This window comes from Theobroma cacao, chromosome 3, assembly GCF_053813885.1.
Source record: "Theobroma cacao isolate CCN51 chromosome 3, ASM5381388v1, whole genome shotgun sequence".
In the NCBI taxonomy this organism is placed as follows: Eukaryota; Viridiplantae; Streptophyta; class Magnoliopsida; order Malvales; family Malvaceae; genus Theobroma; species Theobroma cacao.
In genome coordinates, this window is record NC_142641.1 from 26,744,069 (window position 1) to 26,760,582 (window position 16,514).

A 16,514-nucleotide genomic window follows, 5' to 3' on the forward strand; every position below is an offset into this window, starting at 1 on the left:
AAGATTTAATCACCAACAGAAAATCTGGGCAACAAAATAATTATTTAAGTTATGAAAATCTAAAGCCAAATGATTTAAATGCTAAAAATGTTATTTTTTTCCATAAAAACCCAAATCTAAGCTTCAGAATTATAAAAACAAAATTTTAGGTTAAAAATGTGTTGAAAAAGCTTAAGAATAGGTGTTTTACCTTGCAAATGCAACTAAAGGTTGTCAACCCTAAAAAAATGTGATACATTTATAAGTTGGGGTGTGAAAATACGTTTTTCTGAAATCGACAAAATGTATCGATACATTTGTTTTTGGGGAAAATATATCGACACATTATGAACATGCATCCATACATGTTCATCAGATACCGATTATGGGCTAAATGTATCGATACATCATGAATGTGTATTGATATATTTGAAACAGAATGCAATTTTTTAAGACAAATTGCCTATAAAACCTGCTAAGCTTATTTACATTAAATACCTAAATATCTTCTAAATGGATAGTAAAAAGTAAAGAAGACATTAAGGTATTTAATGTAGATAAGCAAACAACCCCCCATTTGGATTCAATAAAAATATTAAAAAACTCAAAATCCAAAAGAATCAAAATCTAATTTTTTGTTTCAAGAACAAAATCGAAAAAGTTTGACTAAAATTAAATTTACGGTTCCCATTTACCATAGCGAACGACCTCCAAAAATTATGAAAAAATCATTTTTGATCATCTAAAAATCAAGGGAATCATTGCTGTCAATTTTTATTTCCAATAGGTTGTTCTTTAAAAATCATATATTTTGACCCCTTCTAGACTTAGAAAATTTTCTACTTTGAAAGTGGCATACAACCAAAAGTGTCAATAGATTCTTTTGAAGGTTAAAAATAAGTTTGATGTTCAAAAGATGTAATCTATATGCTCATCTAAGGATTTCCTAACTTATCCTCTTACTTAAGGTGGGATTTCACATTCAGTCTTAGGAGATGTGGGGAGTGCAGAACCTGATAGTTGGACCTCTAAAGTTGATGAATTTTTTTAAGGTAAAGTCTAGTCTTGTCATGCCAAATGGTTCAAATTTCTTTAGAAATAGTCCAAGTTAACCAAATGGAGTTACGGTTTGGGAAGAAATTACCTTCCATTCCAAATTATGGTAAAAATCTTGTGCAAGAGTTGACTTAGTCTAAGATCATGGCCTATCACAAAATTAAAACCCTAGGGTCATCCCTATAAATCGAAGTGCTAGGGGCACCTTTTGGAGCCAAAACAAAGTTACCCAACAAGGGAGATCACGAATGCTTGCTAGTCAAACATTAGTTGCTAATGGACAACATGTTCGCTATGACATATTAGCTTATCTCAAAAAAATTCTTGCACTCCTCTACGTATACGATGCATTAAAGATGTCAAGCCCAGCTCTATAATACATTTGCCATATTGTATAGGTACTTGATAGAATGTCTGCATACTTGAATGCCTCAGAAATCGTTAAAAGACGATATTGTACCTAATGGTACAATTAAGCTGAATTAAGCCTCGAACTAGCCCAAATAGAGATTTTAAGATGAAATTGAGAATTTTAAAACCCATAATGACTTAATATGGTGATTCAGAGTTCGATGATTGATTTGGAGTCAAATTAGAATTTTCATGACGTAGGGGTAAAATGGTCATTTTGCCACCCAAGAGCAAAATTGGAATTTTACACCACCCAACACTTGTCATGCCTAAGGATTTCATCCATTAACATTTTATATAATGGATAATTGAGATATTTTATGTGGTGGTGAAAGAAAGCTTAGTTGTTAAGTGTTAAACATGGACCAATGGAATGGTGACAAGTGGCAAGCTTTCATTTCTTTATAATTTACATTAAAATCAGCACATGACTCTTCCATTTCACTCCCATATGTTCGGCCTCACCAAGGAAAAAAGGAAAAGGAAGTGAACAAACCCTAGTGAGCAAAAATTCAAGGGAAAACTGGTGGATTTCAAGGAATTAAGCAAGGTAAAATTTCTTGATTTTAGCTTGTGATCTACCTTTCCTATGCATTCTTTTTCATTTTTCATGGTTGAGAATCAAGTTTGCATGAAGATACCTTTGCTGGCCGGACATGGGGGGAGGGGTTTTGATCTTGGATTTAGCTAGATTTCATGTTATTCTAGTGTTTTTAGTTGGTTAGTGATGTGTAGCATGAAAAGCAAAGAAGAAAAATTCATGTTCTTCCATCACCCTCATTGGCCAAATCTTCCTTATGGTATGTTGATGGTGGATTTGATTTTATTTTAAGTGATTTGGTTAGGAATTAATGATTTATGGTGTAAAAATCAAGTATGAAAAACCATAGTGTTTATGCACCCACCATGGCCGAATTTCATAAGGAACCTAATGATGATGATTCTTGTGATATCTTGTGTTATTTAGTTAGAATTTAAAGAATGGTGGTGATGGAAACCGAAAATGGTAATCTTAAAGTATAATTCTTTTAGTAAATAAGTTGAATAATAATGAAAAAGTTAAGCTCATTGAGGCGCTTTGGTGAATTTTGGGACATTGGAAGTGTGATGAATATAATTGGAGTCAATTTGGATGTTTTGGTTAAATCAAAGGTGGAGAGTTCGAATTAGGTCGAAAATCAATCCATTCCGATCACAATTGAACCAACGTGCAACACCGCCTTTAAGTGACTATCCGAACAACCTCATGCATTCATATAGAGCCTAAAATAGATTTATAATGACATGACACAATATATTGAATTATTTGTCATGTATTGTGTATAGGTGGTAAATATTCTAACAAGGGTAAAGACATTGTGCCATAGGACCAAGAATAGGAGTATTTCGAACTCTCGATATCGTGAGTAACCTCATTATCGTCTTAATTATCTAAAGTAGTTTTTATTCGTTTTTGTGATTTTATAGAAAAATGAGTTTAAATGGTAAATCCTTATGTTTTATAAGTAAAATGTGATTAAATGAAATGAGTTTTATAAATCATTTTGAAATTGAATGATGATTTTAAAAATTGAGTAATTGGAGACTGTTTGTTTGTGTTGTCAATTTATGGTTTGAATTGAATGGCTTATGGTGATATTGGCATGAATGGCTGAATTAGAAACTGTGTTGAATATATGAACTGTTTTGCTTTGCCTTGACAGGCTGGTAATATTATATTAGCCATGTTATGCTGCCGAAATTTTATTGATTTGGTGGGTTATGTATTTAGCTTACTGCAGTGGGCAAGTTTCCGTGTACCATCCTATGAGAGGGGCACGGTAAACGCCATTATATTTTACCTTAGTACGAGAGGCGTGGAGGGTATCTCCTAAGGTAAAGCTTTAGAGTTCACTACACGCTAAACCACCACGAGAGAGTGAACTCAGCCAACGCCAAGGAACGACTATGCTTTAAAACGTACAAATATGATTTATGGATACATGTCTTTTCTTTAACGGCCTTGGCGGACTCGGTTGGATGCGTCTGATCAAGGTATCCTTGAGAATGAGTTTTAGCACGAGCCAAATTTTTAAGAAATTCATAAGCCATGTTGATTATTTGAGTGAAATGAATTTATTTTGTTTAGTTGAAATGAGTTTGAAACATTATGAATCATAGTACGATGAACTACTTTAAGTTGTCTCCATTTACTTGACTTTAGATATTTTAGATGATGTCTGTTTACTCACTGAGTTTATATAAACTCACCACCTTCATTTTCACCCATTTCAGGCTCAGGATAGTCAGTAGATAGTTGATTTCATCGAGAGCTACAATTGGATTTGCATCCTCAAAAACCATAGGTTCAAAGCCTTCGTTACTTTTTGTCATTCGGGGGTCCATACGTCATTGTAAATTAAATTATACACTCTGGCTCACTGTGTTACTGTATGTACAAATTTATTTTACTTTTACGCTACAAAAATTGTTTATGGATATCTCTATAAATATTGTTTCATAAGAAAATGGAATATTTTATTTAATATTTTTATTTTATTCTAATTGCTATCATTTCACTTTAAATGAATGTTTTAGACATCTAAACTTACTTTTGGTTATGAAATATGTATCTTTCACTCATATACTACATTTTTAGATGGTTTTGAAATTTTCAAAGAAAAATGACCACAATACCCCTGTGAAACAAAAATTATTTTTTTATTGTTTTGGTTTTGAAATAGCTTATAATCTTTTAAAATATGATATTAGCCATTGTTGCTAGCAAGGAAGGTGAGAAAAATAATATTAAAGCCTTGCGGGGTTTCAGTTAACATTTCGGATAATGAATGTTTATCGAGACATCGCAACAGATGTCACGAGCTCGATGGGAGTACCGGGTCGTGACAAAAGATGTCTGCAAAACTAAAGATGTCCCTAGTATATGCATTAACAAACCCAAAGGAGTTTTCAAATGAAGTTAACCAAGTTAAAATGAGAAGTAATGAACCAACTTATGACAAGTGTTTAGGTTTGATCATGTTTACGGATGATTACTTGCAACTAGGACTCATTATGCATAATAGGCCTTTGTTCATTTCAAGATCCCTTAATGATTAGGGATAACAAGAATCATTGTAGATGGGGGACTGGTTATTAATCTCTTACCTTTGAGAATGGTAAAATGTCTCGGGATTGCTATTCATCCCTTGGGCCCCAAGCAATCTACTTATCTAAGGATTTAACCAAAGTAGGCAAAGGTCTCAAAGCATTGTACGACTTGAATTAAAGATCGAAGAATGGGAGGATAACACACCCCTTTATGTCATTGATGCAAAAACATAAAAAAATGTCTTATTTGGGTGGCCTTGGATGCATGATAATTGTGTCGTCCTTTCTACTTATCACCAATGTTTTAAGTAAACCAAAAGTGGTGAGTAGAATAGGTTGAAAGCAGATGCAAATCCTTATAGCAAAGCAAAAGCGTATTACGCATATGAAAAATTTTATTTATTCGAAGAAAAAATAAATGCTACAAAGCTGAAAGAGAAAGGGATTTCGACCTTAGATAACCGATCGACGCTTATGATGCTATCGAAAAAGAGGCTATGAAATAAGTGAAAAAGTTAAAAAAGTTATAGAAAAATAAAAAAACTCCTAATACTAAGAAAACCCCTATCAAGCCTACCTTCATTTTATCTTCCCTATGGAATGGGCTCTTTTTTAAAATTAACGAAATCTAGAGTCTTGGATGAATCCTCTTGAAATCGATCGATCAAATCTTGAGGACTCGATGGTTGTTAAGCCCAGTGAATAACCTTATTCAGAGAGATAACTCGGTCTTTAGATACTCGCTCTACTTCTAAAGATAGATTGAAAAGTTTAGGGAGTCCTAACTACTAAGGTGGTGTAGTGATAGTGAAGAGCAATAATGACAAATGTAGCGAAATATCTTGCAATATTATATTCAGTGGTTTGCAATGGAATAGAAAAAAGAATTCGTTCCAATAGATCTAGAGCAAATAAGCATTGACTTAGTTGTTTTTGTAAATTGATTTTCATCCCAATGTTGACCCAATGCAACTTACCGATGATAGTCGCAACACTAAGAGCTTTCAAGCAAGGTAGACATGTATAGATAGTAGCTGAAGTGGCATACCTTTCGAATCCAGGGTCTTACCCGGTAAACACCATATATGTGAAATACCAGTAGTGGGAGGAGACCTTTATCAGTCAAGCTCAGGAATTTACTTTTCTAGGTAGAGGCCAACATCTTGGGGCTAACGTGGGATCCACTCAAAGACTTACCTACTTAGTTTAGGTAAATAGCTCATGTGTTCCTCAATAGGAGAGGTCATTTTGAAGTAGAAACTATATACTTTTCAAAATGGTCGAAAGAACTAGTTTAAAGAATATATATAAATATATAAATATAAAATATATATTAACTTACCAACTATCTAATTTTTATGAAAAAATAAAATAAAATGGAATTGGATTTCCACTTATAAGGAAGAAAGGTTATATACGTTTGACAGAATTGTGTTTTCGGCTGAAATGGGATGGTGTTCAAACTCCCAAAATGTAGTCTAGATAGTGGGCCTTCACTTTTCTAACTAGACTAACTCAGGGAAAGGTCAATCTCCTCTAGAGCCTGCTCGATTTATTTTGTAAGATTAGCTAATTTAAAGGGGTTAACTTGGTTCGAAGTTGTAGGAATGAATTGTTTCGCTTTATCAAAAAAGCTTTATTAAGGGGTCTTGGTTGGCTTCTCTATTTTCAATCATTATAGTTGGCGTTGACCCGCTTTGCAATACAGGCGAACATAAATAAGAACACAAGCAGCAAAAAAGCTAAAAGAGAAGAGCAAAGATTCTTGACCTAGAGTATGTTATTGACTCAACCACAAAGCTGTTGAATAAAGGTAGCTTGCTTACTCTCAACCACTAGTTAGAAGAAAATCTCTTGACTTAGCTTATGCCCTTATGTAATAAAGAAGGCAAATAAGGCAAGCTAAGATTCCATTCGAAGAAAGATAATAGGACTCGATGTTGCACCATCTTCAACTCTTCTTAGGATTTAAAGTTTTGTTTTTCGAGAAAAGGTCCCATCCTTCAATATCATGATTGGGTTGACAAGACTAGATAATGAGTAAATAGAAAATCGAAAACATACATAGTCATTCTAACTGAAATACTTGGAATAATTCTACCATTTTTATTAGGAGTAGCCTTTTTAGTTCTAGCTGAACATAAAGCAATGGCTTTTATGCCATGTTGAAAAGGTCCTAATGTAGTAGGATCATTCTAATTGTTACAACCTCCAGCAGATGGTTTGAATTTGATTCTGAAAAAGCCTATTTCATCAAGTAGTGCTAATTTCTCCTTTCTTAATATGTCTCTAGTGGCTACATTTATGTTAAGTATGGTCACTTGGGCTATTGTACCTTTTTATTATGGTATGGTATTGTCAGATTTGAACATAAGGCTACTTTATTTGTTTTACATATCTTCGCTAGGTGTTTATGGAATTAATACAACAAGTCAGTCTAGTAAATAGGGGTGGCTGTTCGATCGCCTATGATACTAGGACCAATAGGTCAAAAATGGGTTTGTGCCATAAGAATTCAATGATCTACTCTACATAGGTGTGGGCTTACAAGGCCAGGGCTAATAAACCTTTTTCTTTCATTCATTAGTACGGCCTTGGTTGGTCACTTTCCAAGTTAGGATAGATAAGTAGAAGTTATAAAAATGAAATGTTTCTCTTCGCACCTCAAATTAAGAACTTGTCAAGGTGGCCTATATATAATATAAATTGTCAAGCCCAGCTCTATTATATACTTGCCATGTCATTCATGTGCTTGATAGCATGTCTGCATACTTGGATGCCTCGAAAAATCGTTAAAAGTCGGTATCGTACCTAGTGGTACAATTAAGTCGATTAAAACCTCGAACTAGTCCAAATAGAGACTTTATGATGTATTTGAGAGTTATTGAATCTTAGAATGTCTTAAAATGGTGATTCGAAGTTCGAGGATTAATTTGGAATCCAATCTAGAATTTTGACATGTTGAAAATGCAACATAAACCATTCATATGTTAACACGTGTCAAGCTTTAATTCTTTAATAATTTTCTTTATAAACCAACATAAACCTCTCCTAATTCTTCTTTCATTGCCGTGCAAGCCAAAGAAAAAGGGGGAAAGAATAGAAACAACCCTTGAGAAAGAAAATTCAAAAGAAATTCATCGGTTACTGAAAAACAAAGCGATCTGAGGTAAGATTTTGAGATTTTAGCTTAAGATTCACCTATCCCATGCTTTCCTTTTCATTTTCTATGGTTGAAACCCAAACTTTCATGAAGGAAGTCATGTTGGCCGAATCAAGGGGGGGAGGTTTTGATGATGGTTTTTGTTAGATTTCATGCTATGTAGGTGTTTTTAGTTGCTTTGTGATATTCGGTATAAAAAACAAGCAAGAAAACCACATGTTCTTCACTAAACCCTCCTTGGCCGAATTTAATAGGGGATATATTGATGATGAATTTTGTTATATTTCATATTATTTAGCTCGTATTTGATGATTTATGGTGTCAGATATCGATAATGGTTATCGAAAAGTATAGTGCCTTTAGTAAATGACTTGAACGACAACGAGAAAATCATGGTAAATGGACTTGAATTTGATTTCTAATGATATATATGGACTTATTGGATTGTGTTGACACTGATTAGCACGTTAGTTCATAATCGGAATGAGTTTCGGATGTGATCATTTAAGTGACAATCAAGTTCATTGAGGTACTTTGGGTGTATTTAGAGTACCGAAAGTGCAATGAATCTATTTGGAGTTGAATAAAATGTTTTGGCTAATTAAACAGTGTATAGTGCGAGTTAGGTCGAATACCATTTCAGTCCAATAACAATTGAACCTACGTAGAACACTATCTTTAAGTGATTATTCGAACATTTCTCATTCAATTTCATGCATTCATATAGAGCCTGGAATAGTTTTATAACAGTTTGGCACAAATGTATTGAATTACTTGTTGTGTATTAGGTATAGGTGGTGAGCCTTTTAGTAAGGGTAAGGATATCGTACCCGAATATTAGGAGTAGGAGTACTTCCGTTATTGTGAGTAATCAGACTATCATCTTAACTATCTAAAGTAGTTTATATTGTTTTTATGATTTTAAAGAATAATGAACTTAAATTGTAAATTATTATGTTTTATAACTAAAGTGTTGGTTAAATGAAATGAGATTCATAATTTGGTTTGAAATTGAATCCTAGTTTTAGAAATTGAGTAAGTGGAGATTATATACTTGTGATATATATATGTTTTGACTATTGTTAGTTATGCCGACCTTGCTTTGTTATAAATGTATCAGCATAACGGGATTTGTAATTGACATATGGTTTGAATTGATGGCTTATGACAATGTGATGGCATGAATGGCTAAATTTGTGTTTGTGTGGAATATATGAACTACTTTCTTTTACCTTGACAAGCTGGGTAATATCATATTAGCCATGTCATACTACCGAAAGTTTTATTAATTTGGTGGGGTAATTGATTAGCTTACTGTAGTGGGCGGGTTTTCGTGGACCGACCTATTAGAGGGGCACTATAAACCCCGTCATATTTTACCTTAGTATGAGAGGCGCGGAAGGTATCTCCTAAGGTAGTTTAGAGTTCACTTCATGCCGAACCACCACGTGAGGGTGAAACTCAGCCAATGCCAAGAAACGATTGTGTTTTTAAACATAAAAATATGTTTTATGTGTATATGTTATTTTAACAGCCTTGGTGAACTCGGTTGGATGCCCTGCGTAAGGTGTCACCGAGTACAAGTTTTGGCACTAGCCAAGTTTTTAAGAGAGTCATAAGCCTTGTTGATATTTTTTATGAAATGTAACTGTTTTATATGGGTTGAAATGAGTTTTAATGTTATGAATCATATTATGATGAGATGTTTTAAATTATCTCCATTTACTCGGCTTTAGATGTTATAGATGATCTTTGCTTACTCACTGGATTTATAAAAACTCACCACCCTTCTTTCACCCATTTTAGGCTCAAGGTAGTCTATAGACTGCTGATTTTGTAGAGGGTTTACTCTTGGATTCGCACCCTTAGAAATCATGGGTTTACAGTCGTGTTTATTTTTGTTATTTTGGGGCTCACATGTCATTGTAGAATTTTTTGTATACCTTGGCGTAATGTGCTATTACATATACGAATTTATTTTGTTATTACTTTTCATGAACTGTTTACGTAGAATTTTATAAATATTGTTTTATATGAAAATGGAATATTTTCTTCAATATTTTTATTTAGTTTGATTAGCTATAATTTCACTTTAAATGGATGATTTAGATACCTAAATTTATTTTTAGATATGAAATGTATATTTTTCATTTATATATTATATTTTTAGCAGGTTTCGAAATTTTTGGGTAAAATGACCAAAATACCCCTGTGCGGTAGAAATTACTTTTTGATTGTCTTTGATTTGAAAATAGTCTATATTCCTTTAAAATATGATATTTAGTAACTGCTACTCACAGGGGAGGTGGAGAACTGATGCTAAAGCCTTGCGAGGTTTCGGTTGACATTTCGGGTAAGGTATGTCCATCTAGACATCACGGCTATTGTCACGGGCTCGAAGAGAGTACCGGGTCGTGACATAAATAAAAATATTTGTTGTCTTTTAACTGGCTACTTTTTTTTGTCAATGTTATTGAGAACCTATGGGCTCGCTTACTTGACTTAATGAAAGATTATGGGAATGGGTTATTCAAAAAGGAAACAATGCTACTATACAATACATTAATAGAAGTAAATGGCTTAGTTAGCCTAATTTATTAATGCCTTGTATAGTAAGGTATAGTATAGTAGGTGAGTGAGTTAGCGAAGACGCTTAACCTAATAAATAAAGAGTGTCAGTGCGTAGCCTTCATTCTACTACGCTATGCAAAGGTTACGAAGTCACTTAGCTTGACGTTGGTAAAGTAAAGGGGGAATGCCATGGTTACAAAGAGGAACTGTTGTTCGTTAACTTTTTAAGGTTTAACCTTTTGCTCCCCTATTGACAAAGGGCAAAACTACCTTGCACCACTATAAACTACTTAAGATTCAATTCTAAAAGGCCCTACTTAGTTTCAAAAGCCCTTGTCATTGTTAGTCAACTAAGTAAGGCCTAAGGCCCTTTGCGAATCCATAAATTTGAAGAGCACGCTACAACAAAAGGATGGTCCCCTATGCATTTCATTTTTCTTGAAAAGGAAAAACAAAGTACCCCCCCATCATGGTGAACCTCTACTTGTGAGGGCGATGAGGTAAATGCCTCCTAGCTAGGAGGTGGATCAAATCAAAGTTTCTTGAGGTAGCACCACCGACCTACAATTATCCTTAAACTTTCATGCTTTGTGGAGAAAAAGAGCACAAAGGTATGCTTGTTTGTTGTCTTGTTCTCTGTTGTGAGTTAGGATCACTCGCCAGTTAGGTAAGATTGGAGCATCATTTTTTAAGAATATATTGCTCATCTTCAACGACATGGGGCAGAACGACCTCTCAATCTACTCATTGTAACCCAAGAATAGAAACATTGTTTAGGCGTTCCTTATTGCTCTGATCACCCTAAATTTAGGGCGTTATCTAGGCCAAGAGCCATAGTTAGTTGTTGTTTCCATTTGGTTGTTTTCTTCTCGTTGTTGATACTAGTAAGACCCAGCTAGATGATGTCTGATCGTTGGTAGTAAGAGGACTCTTAGTATCTGCATACCTAAAAAGTGGTGTTGATTTCAAAGCAATCATTCTCTTTTGTTTCTTGTTTTTTTTTAATAGTAGGAAATGAGTCTATCTATCTCCCTAGCTTTGGTAGATTTCCCTCAACACAATCCACAAAAATTCCACAAATCTCCTTGACGAATAAGTTTGACAACCCAACAATAATGCAGAATTGAGTTTCTCATCTGGTCGATCTTATTTATAATTAAGGGGCAATACATACCAAAAGGTTTGAAAAAAGAACGCGCATAAGAGTATATAACCAAACCACCCTTTTGTATAACCTATTCACATTAGTGAAGTGGTTGGATGCATAAGGGAAGTACATGTTTGTGAGACCTTAGTCGAGATGTATTGTGAGACCTCGACCCCTATAGCCCCGTAACTAGGTGTACACGCGATAACTCGAGCCAAGGGTAATTTCATCATTTCTTTAGTGAGCCCCTAGAAGTATGCTTTTAAACATTATTAAGGCCTAAGTAGGCCTAAGGCATAAATGAATGATGAAAATAAGGATAAAATGACGAAGGAAATAAAAATAATGATGATTTCCAAAGTAGGGGCAAAATGGTCATTTTTCATCTCAAGTCAAAATTTTTAAGTTTTCGTGAACCCGAGTATTTCCATACCATTCTGGACTTTGTTTCAGTGCAAAAAGAGTAAAAAGATTGCACAAAGGATTGAAGGAGAACAAGCTAACTTGTTGAGGGCATTTTCGTAATTTAAGTAGAGATTGGATAAGCTTTAGCTATAAATATAATTTTATTCCAACAGCTTCTTCTTCGTTTTCCTTCCATCTCACATTTCTTCATCCTTCATGAGAGTTCTCTTCAAGCTTCCGTAACTCTCTCAAGTTAGTCTCAAATTTCATGCTTTTGTGCACTTTTTCACAAGCCCTTTGTACTTTTTCACTCTTTCATCTTAAAAACCCTCGAAAGTCTTAAACCAATACTTTCTCTCACTAGCTAGGTGTTTTAGAGAGAGAAAGAAAGACTCTTTATAATAGTTTGGAAATTCTTGAGGTGGAATCTAATTACAAATCTAGCAAGGTTCCAATGAAGCCCTACCACCCCATTTAGACCATTAGAGGAAGTTGGAGTTGAGTAAAGATTTAACGAATACCAGTGAGTGAACTTGCATTTCAAAATTTCTTTGGGAATGTAGATGTATTTGGGTGAAATATTTGAATGATTTTATCCAACCTTTCTTTAAAAATGTGTACCGGGGAACAACCCTTGATAAAATGTTTTTTTTGATGTGGTGAAATGTGAAATGTGTAAAAGGATGAATCCATATGCTCCTATATTATGTTGGTATGTACATATATGAATATGTGTTGTGCATTGATGAATAATGTTGTGTGATGATGCTGAAGTATGCGAGTAGGGAGTGCACACAGATGATGATAATGTGTGCGAGTAGGGAGTGCATACCTGATGATGATATTGTTGGCTCCATTAGTTTTTGATGATAACAAAACATTCCCATTTCATTTGTGTCTAACATTTCTATCTATGTGTGCCGAACAAAAAGTCATATGGAAATAATAAATCAACATTTCAAATATATATATCAAGAATCATGAAAATGATGAAAAATGATTGATCAACTAAGAGGAAAGTCTTTAGTTAAATAATGAAGAATGTTGGTTGACTAAAATTTAAATCGGAGAAATGGCAGGTTGAAGAATATTGAGAAACAGAACCAACTAAGTCGACCAAGATAAAGGTTAGTCGACTAAGAAGCTACTACTAAAATCTAGACTTCAAGACAGAACCAACTTAGTCGATCAAGAAATGGGTTAGTCGACTAAGTGCACATTGCCAGATACAGGAAGCAGAAAACAGAGACGACTTAGTCGACTAAGATATCGGTTAGTCAACTAAGAGTATTCTGCCTGCAAGTTTGAAATCTGCACTAAAATATAAAGTAACGGCTAGAACCGACTCCCAACTGTCTCCAACGGCTAGAAAATTACCAAATTGCCATTAGAGATGTTTCTCCAAGTATAAAAGGGTCTTCCAACAGTTAGAAAGTAGTTTTTTGAAGCTTTTGAAGATATTTGAGTCACATAGAGCCGAAAAGCCAAAAAATTTCTCTTACACCTTACTGCACTTAAACGCCCATCTTTTGTATTTGTATTATGCACTCAACCTTGTACCATTTAGATCAACTTGTGATGATAGATACTTTTTTCTACTTCCCTTCTTATATTCTTAGAGTGAGGGAGTCACTCTAAGTGGTTGTTTCAAGCTAGGATTGCTTGAATGTGTTAAGGTTCTAACTTAGCCTTGAAAAGTTAGGTATTAGGTTTTAGTTTAGCTCGTGAAAAACTAGTGTAAAAGGTTTTGGCTGAGCCTGGTAAAAGCCATTGTAAAGCTTGATGAAAGCTTGTGAATTTCACCGGTTCTTAGTGGACTGGTTCGAAAATCCTTGGTTGGATAATCAAGGTAGTGGATTTAGGTCTTGGACCAAGCCACTTTAAATTCTGCTATCTCATTTACTCTGTTTTTGTTTTATTTTCTTTCTTTCATCTATCTTGCATTTGTCTGCACTTAGAGACAATTTTTGAAAGAGCCAAATTGTGTTATTCACCCCCGTCTAGCACATTTAATTGGGACCAACAAGTGGTATTAGAGCAAGTTCCCTAATATTAAGGTCTAACACCCTTTGGGAGGATCTAAATGGCTAAACAAAAATCCATAGTTGTTGAGGGACAATCAACAAACAAGCCACCTCTGTTTGATGGCTATAACTATCCTTGTTGGAGCACTAGGATGTCAATTTACATTAGAGCTATAGATTATGAAATGTGGGACGTCATAATTGATGGACCCTTTATTCCCTCAACCTTAAATGTAGTTACCAATGAGATGATGCCTAGGCCAAGGTCTGAATGAACCGAGGCTGAAACTAAGAAAGTCCAAACAAATTTCAAGGCCATCAATACATTGCATTGTGCCTTGACCCCCACTGAATTGAACATGGTCTCAAGCTGTACTATAGTTAAACAAGTGTGGGACAAACTTAGAATAATCCATGAAGGGACTTCTCAAGTCAAGGAGTCCAAAATAGCCCTTTTGACACACAACTATGAAATGTTCAAAATGGAGCTTGGTGAAGACATCACCAGCATGTTAGATAGATTTACAAATATTACAAATAAATTGAGTCAATTAGGAAAACCAATACCTAAGCATGAAATAGTTAAAAGACTTCTTAGCAGTCTACCAAAAAATTGGAAGCCTAAAGTGACAGCAATCTGAGAGGCCAAGGACCTAAATGTTATTACCTTAGATGAGATTTGTGGTTCTCTCCTTACTCATGAGTTGGAGCTTAAAGAGGAAGAAGAAGAAGATAAGAGGGAAGCAAAGGAAAAGAAAAAGAGCATTGCACTTAATGCCAACATCCTTGAAGAAAAGTTGGAAGAGTTGTCATGTGATGATGATGAAGAGTTACCTCTGGTTGCAAGAAAATTCAAAAAGCTTATGGGCAGAAGAAACCGGAGACTAGCTAGAAAAGGATTCAGAAAAGATCAAAGTGCTTCATGGAAATTCAGAAACATAAATGACTCCAACAAAAAGGAGTAGCTGATCTGCTACGAGTGCAAGAAACCTGGCCACTTCAAGTTCGAATGTCCATTGCTAAAAGATGAGACTCCAAAGAAAAATAAGAAATCCAAGAAAGCAATGGTGGCTGCTGCATGGTCAGACAGTGACACATCAAGCTCTAAAACTTAAAATGAAAAATCTGAAAAAAAAAAGCAAACCTCTGCTTGATGGGACAAGATGATGAAACAAGGTATCCTCATCCCCCTGTGATATTTCCACTGATGATTTACAATATGAGTATGACAGTCTTTATAATGAATTTGAAAAACTTTTTTTAAAATATAAAACTCTAAAGAAAAAGGCTACATCTCTTGAAAATGATTTGGAAAAAGTGAGACAAGAGTTCAACTCTATTTTTGAACAAAGAAATTCTCTGCAAGTTGAGTTAGAACACTTAAAAATAGATTTTGATGTTTTAAAACTAGAGCTGGACAATAATCTGAAGCTTTGCAAAAATTACTTAATGAAAACACAGCTCTAAAATGTTTAAACAATGAAACACTAAAAATAAATGCATATCACAAGAAGAGTTCTACTTTTGCATCATTTAAATGTTATCGTTGTGGAAAACATGGACATATATCATATGACTACTTTAAGAAAAGCAACCTACAAAAAGTCAAAAAAATTTTGGTCCTTCAAGGATCTTATATTTCAACTAACACTCAAGGACCATCAAAGTGTGGGTACCTATAAAGAAAAACTAAAATTTTATTTTGTAGGTTAAGCTGCACTTAAAGGAGACATGTTAAATAGCTCAACTCAAGAAGAAGCAGCCTTGGTACATGGACAGTGGCTGCTCACGACACATGATAGAAGATGAAATGATGTTTGCTCAGCTAGACAAGACGAAGGGAGGTACCGTAACTTTTGGTGATGATTCAAAAGGTAGATTTCATGGGATAGGTACGGTTGGTAAGAACTCCCAAACTCAAATCAGTCATGTGTTGTTAGTTAAGGGTTTAAATCATAATTTATTGAGTATTAGTCAATTATGTGACAAAGGATTTAAAGTATGTTTTGATTCAAATAAATGTGAAGTAATAGACATAGGTACAAACAATGTGTCATCTATAAGAAAAAGATTGAAGAATATGTATGTTGTTTTTGTTGAGGATCTTGAAATAAATAGTGAAATATGTCTTGTTGCAAATGCTGAAAATGACAGCTAGTTATGGCATAGGAGATTAGGACATGTAAGCTTGCATACTATGTCAAATTCATTAGACAAAACTTAGTTGTTGGGCTGCCGGATTTAAAATTTGAAAATGATAAAATATGTAATGCTTGCCAACTAGGAAAACAAGTTAGAACATCCTCCAAGACTAAGAAGATTGTGTCAACATCTAGACCTCTTAAATTATTTCACATTGATCTATTTGGTCCAATAAGCATAACTATCTTAGGAGGAAAATCTTAGGGCTTTGTAATAGTTGATGACTACTCTAGATATATTTGGGTTTATTTTCTTGCTCATAAGAATGATGCTCTATTAGCTTTTATAAGTCATTGTAGGAAAGTAAAGAATGAAAAAGGACTAGACATAGTTAGCATAAGGAGTGATCATGGAGGAGAATTTGAAAGTGATGAATTTGAGAAATTTTGCAATGAAAAAGGGTTGGATCACAATTTCTCTGCACCTAGAACACCCCAGCAAAATGGAGTTGTAGAGAGGAAAAACC

At 34.4% G+C, this 16,514-nt stretch overlaps 2 protein-coding genes across 2 annotated transcripts; one reads left to right on the forward strand and one right to left on the reverse strand.

The window, feature by feature from the left end:
• Positions 1-6,669: 6,669 nt before the first annotated feature.
• On the forward strand, positions 6,670-6,984 carry LOC148763660 (NADH dehydrogenase family protein). Its single transcript, XM_088804598.1, is given in 1 exon segment — positions 6,670-6,984. A coding segment is annotated over 1 exon segment (300 nt). The 5' UTR covers positions 6,670-6,684.
• Positions 6,985-10,737: 3,753 nt separating this feature from the next.
• Positions 10,738-11,248, reverse strand: LOC148763661 (uncharacterized). Its single transcript, XM_088804599.1, is given in 3 exon segments — positions 10,738-10,821; positions 10,824-11,075; positions 11,156-11,248. Coding segments are annotated over 3 exon segments (429 nt in total).
• Between the last annotated feature and the right edge of the window lie 5,266 nt (positions 11,249-16,514).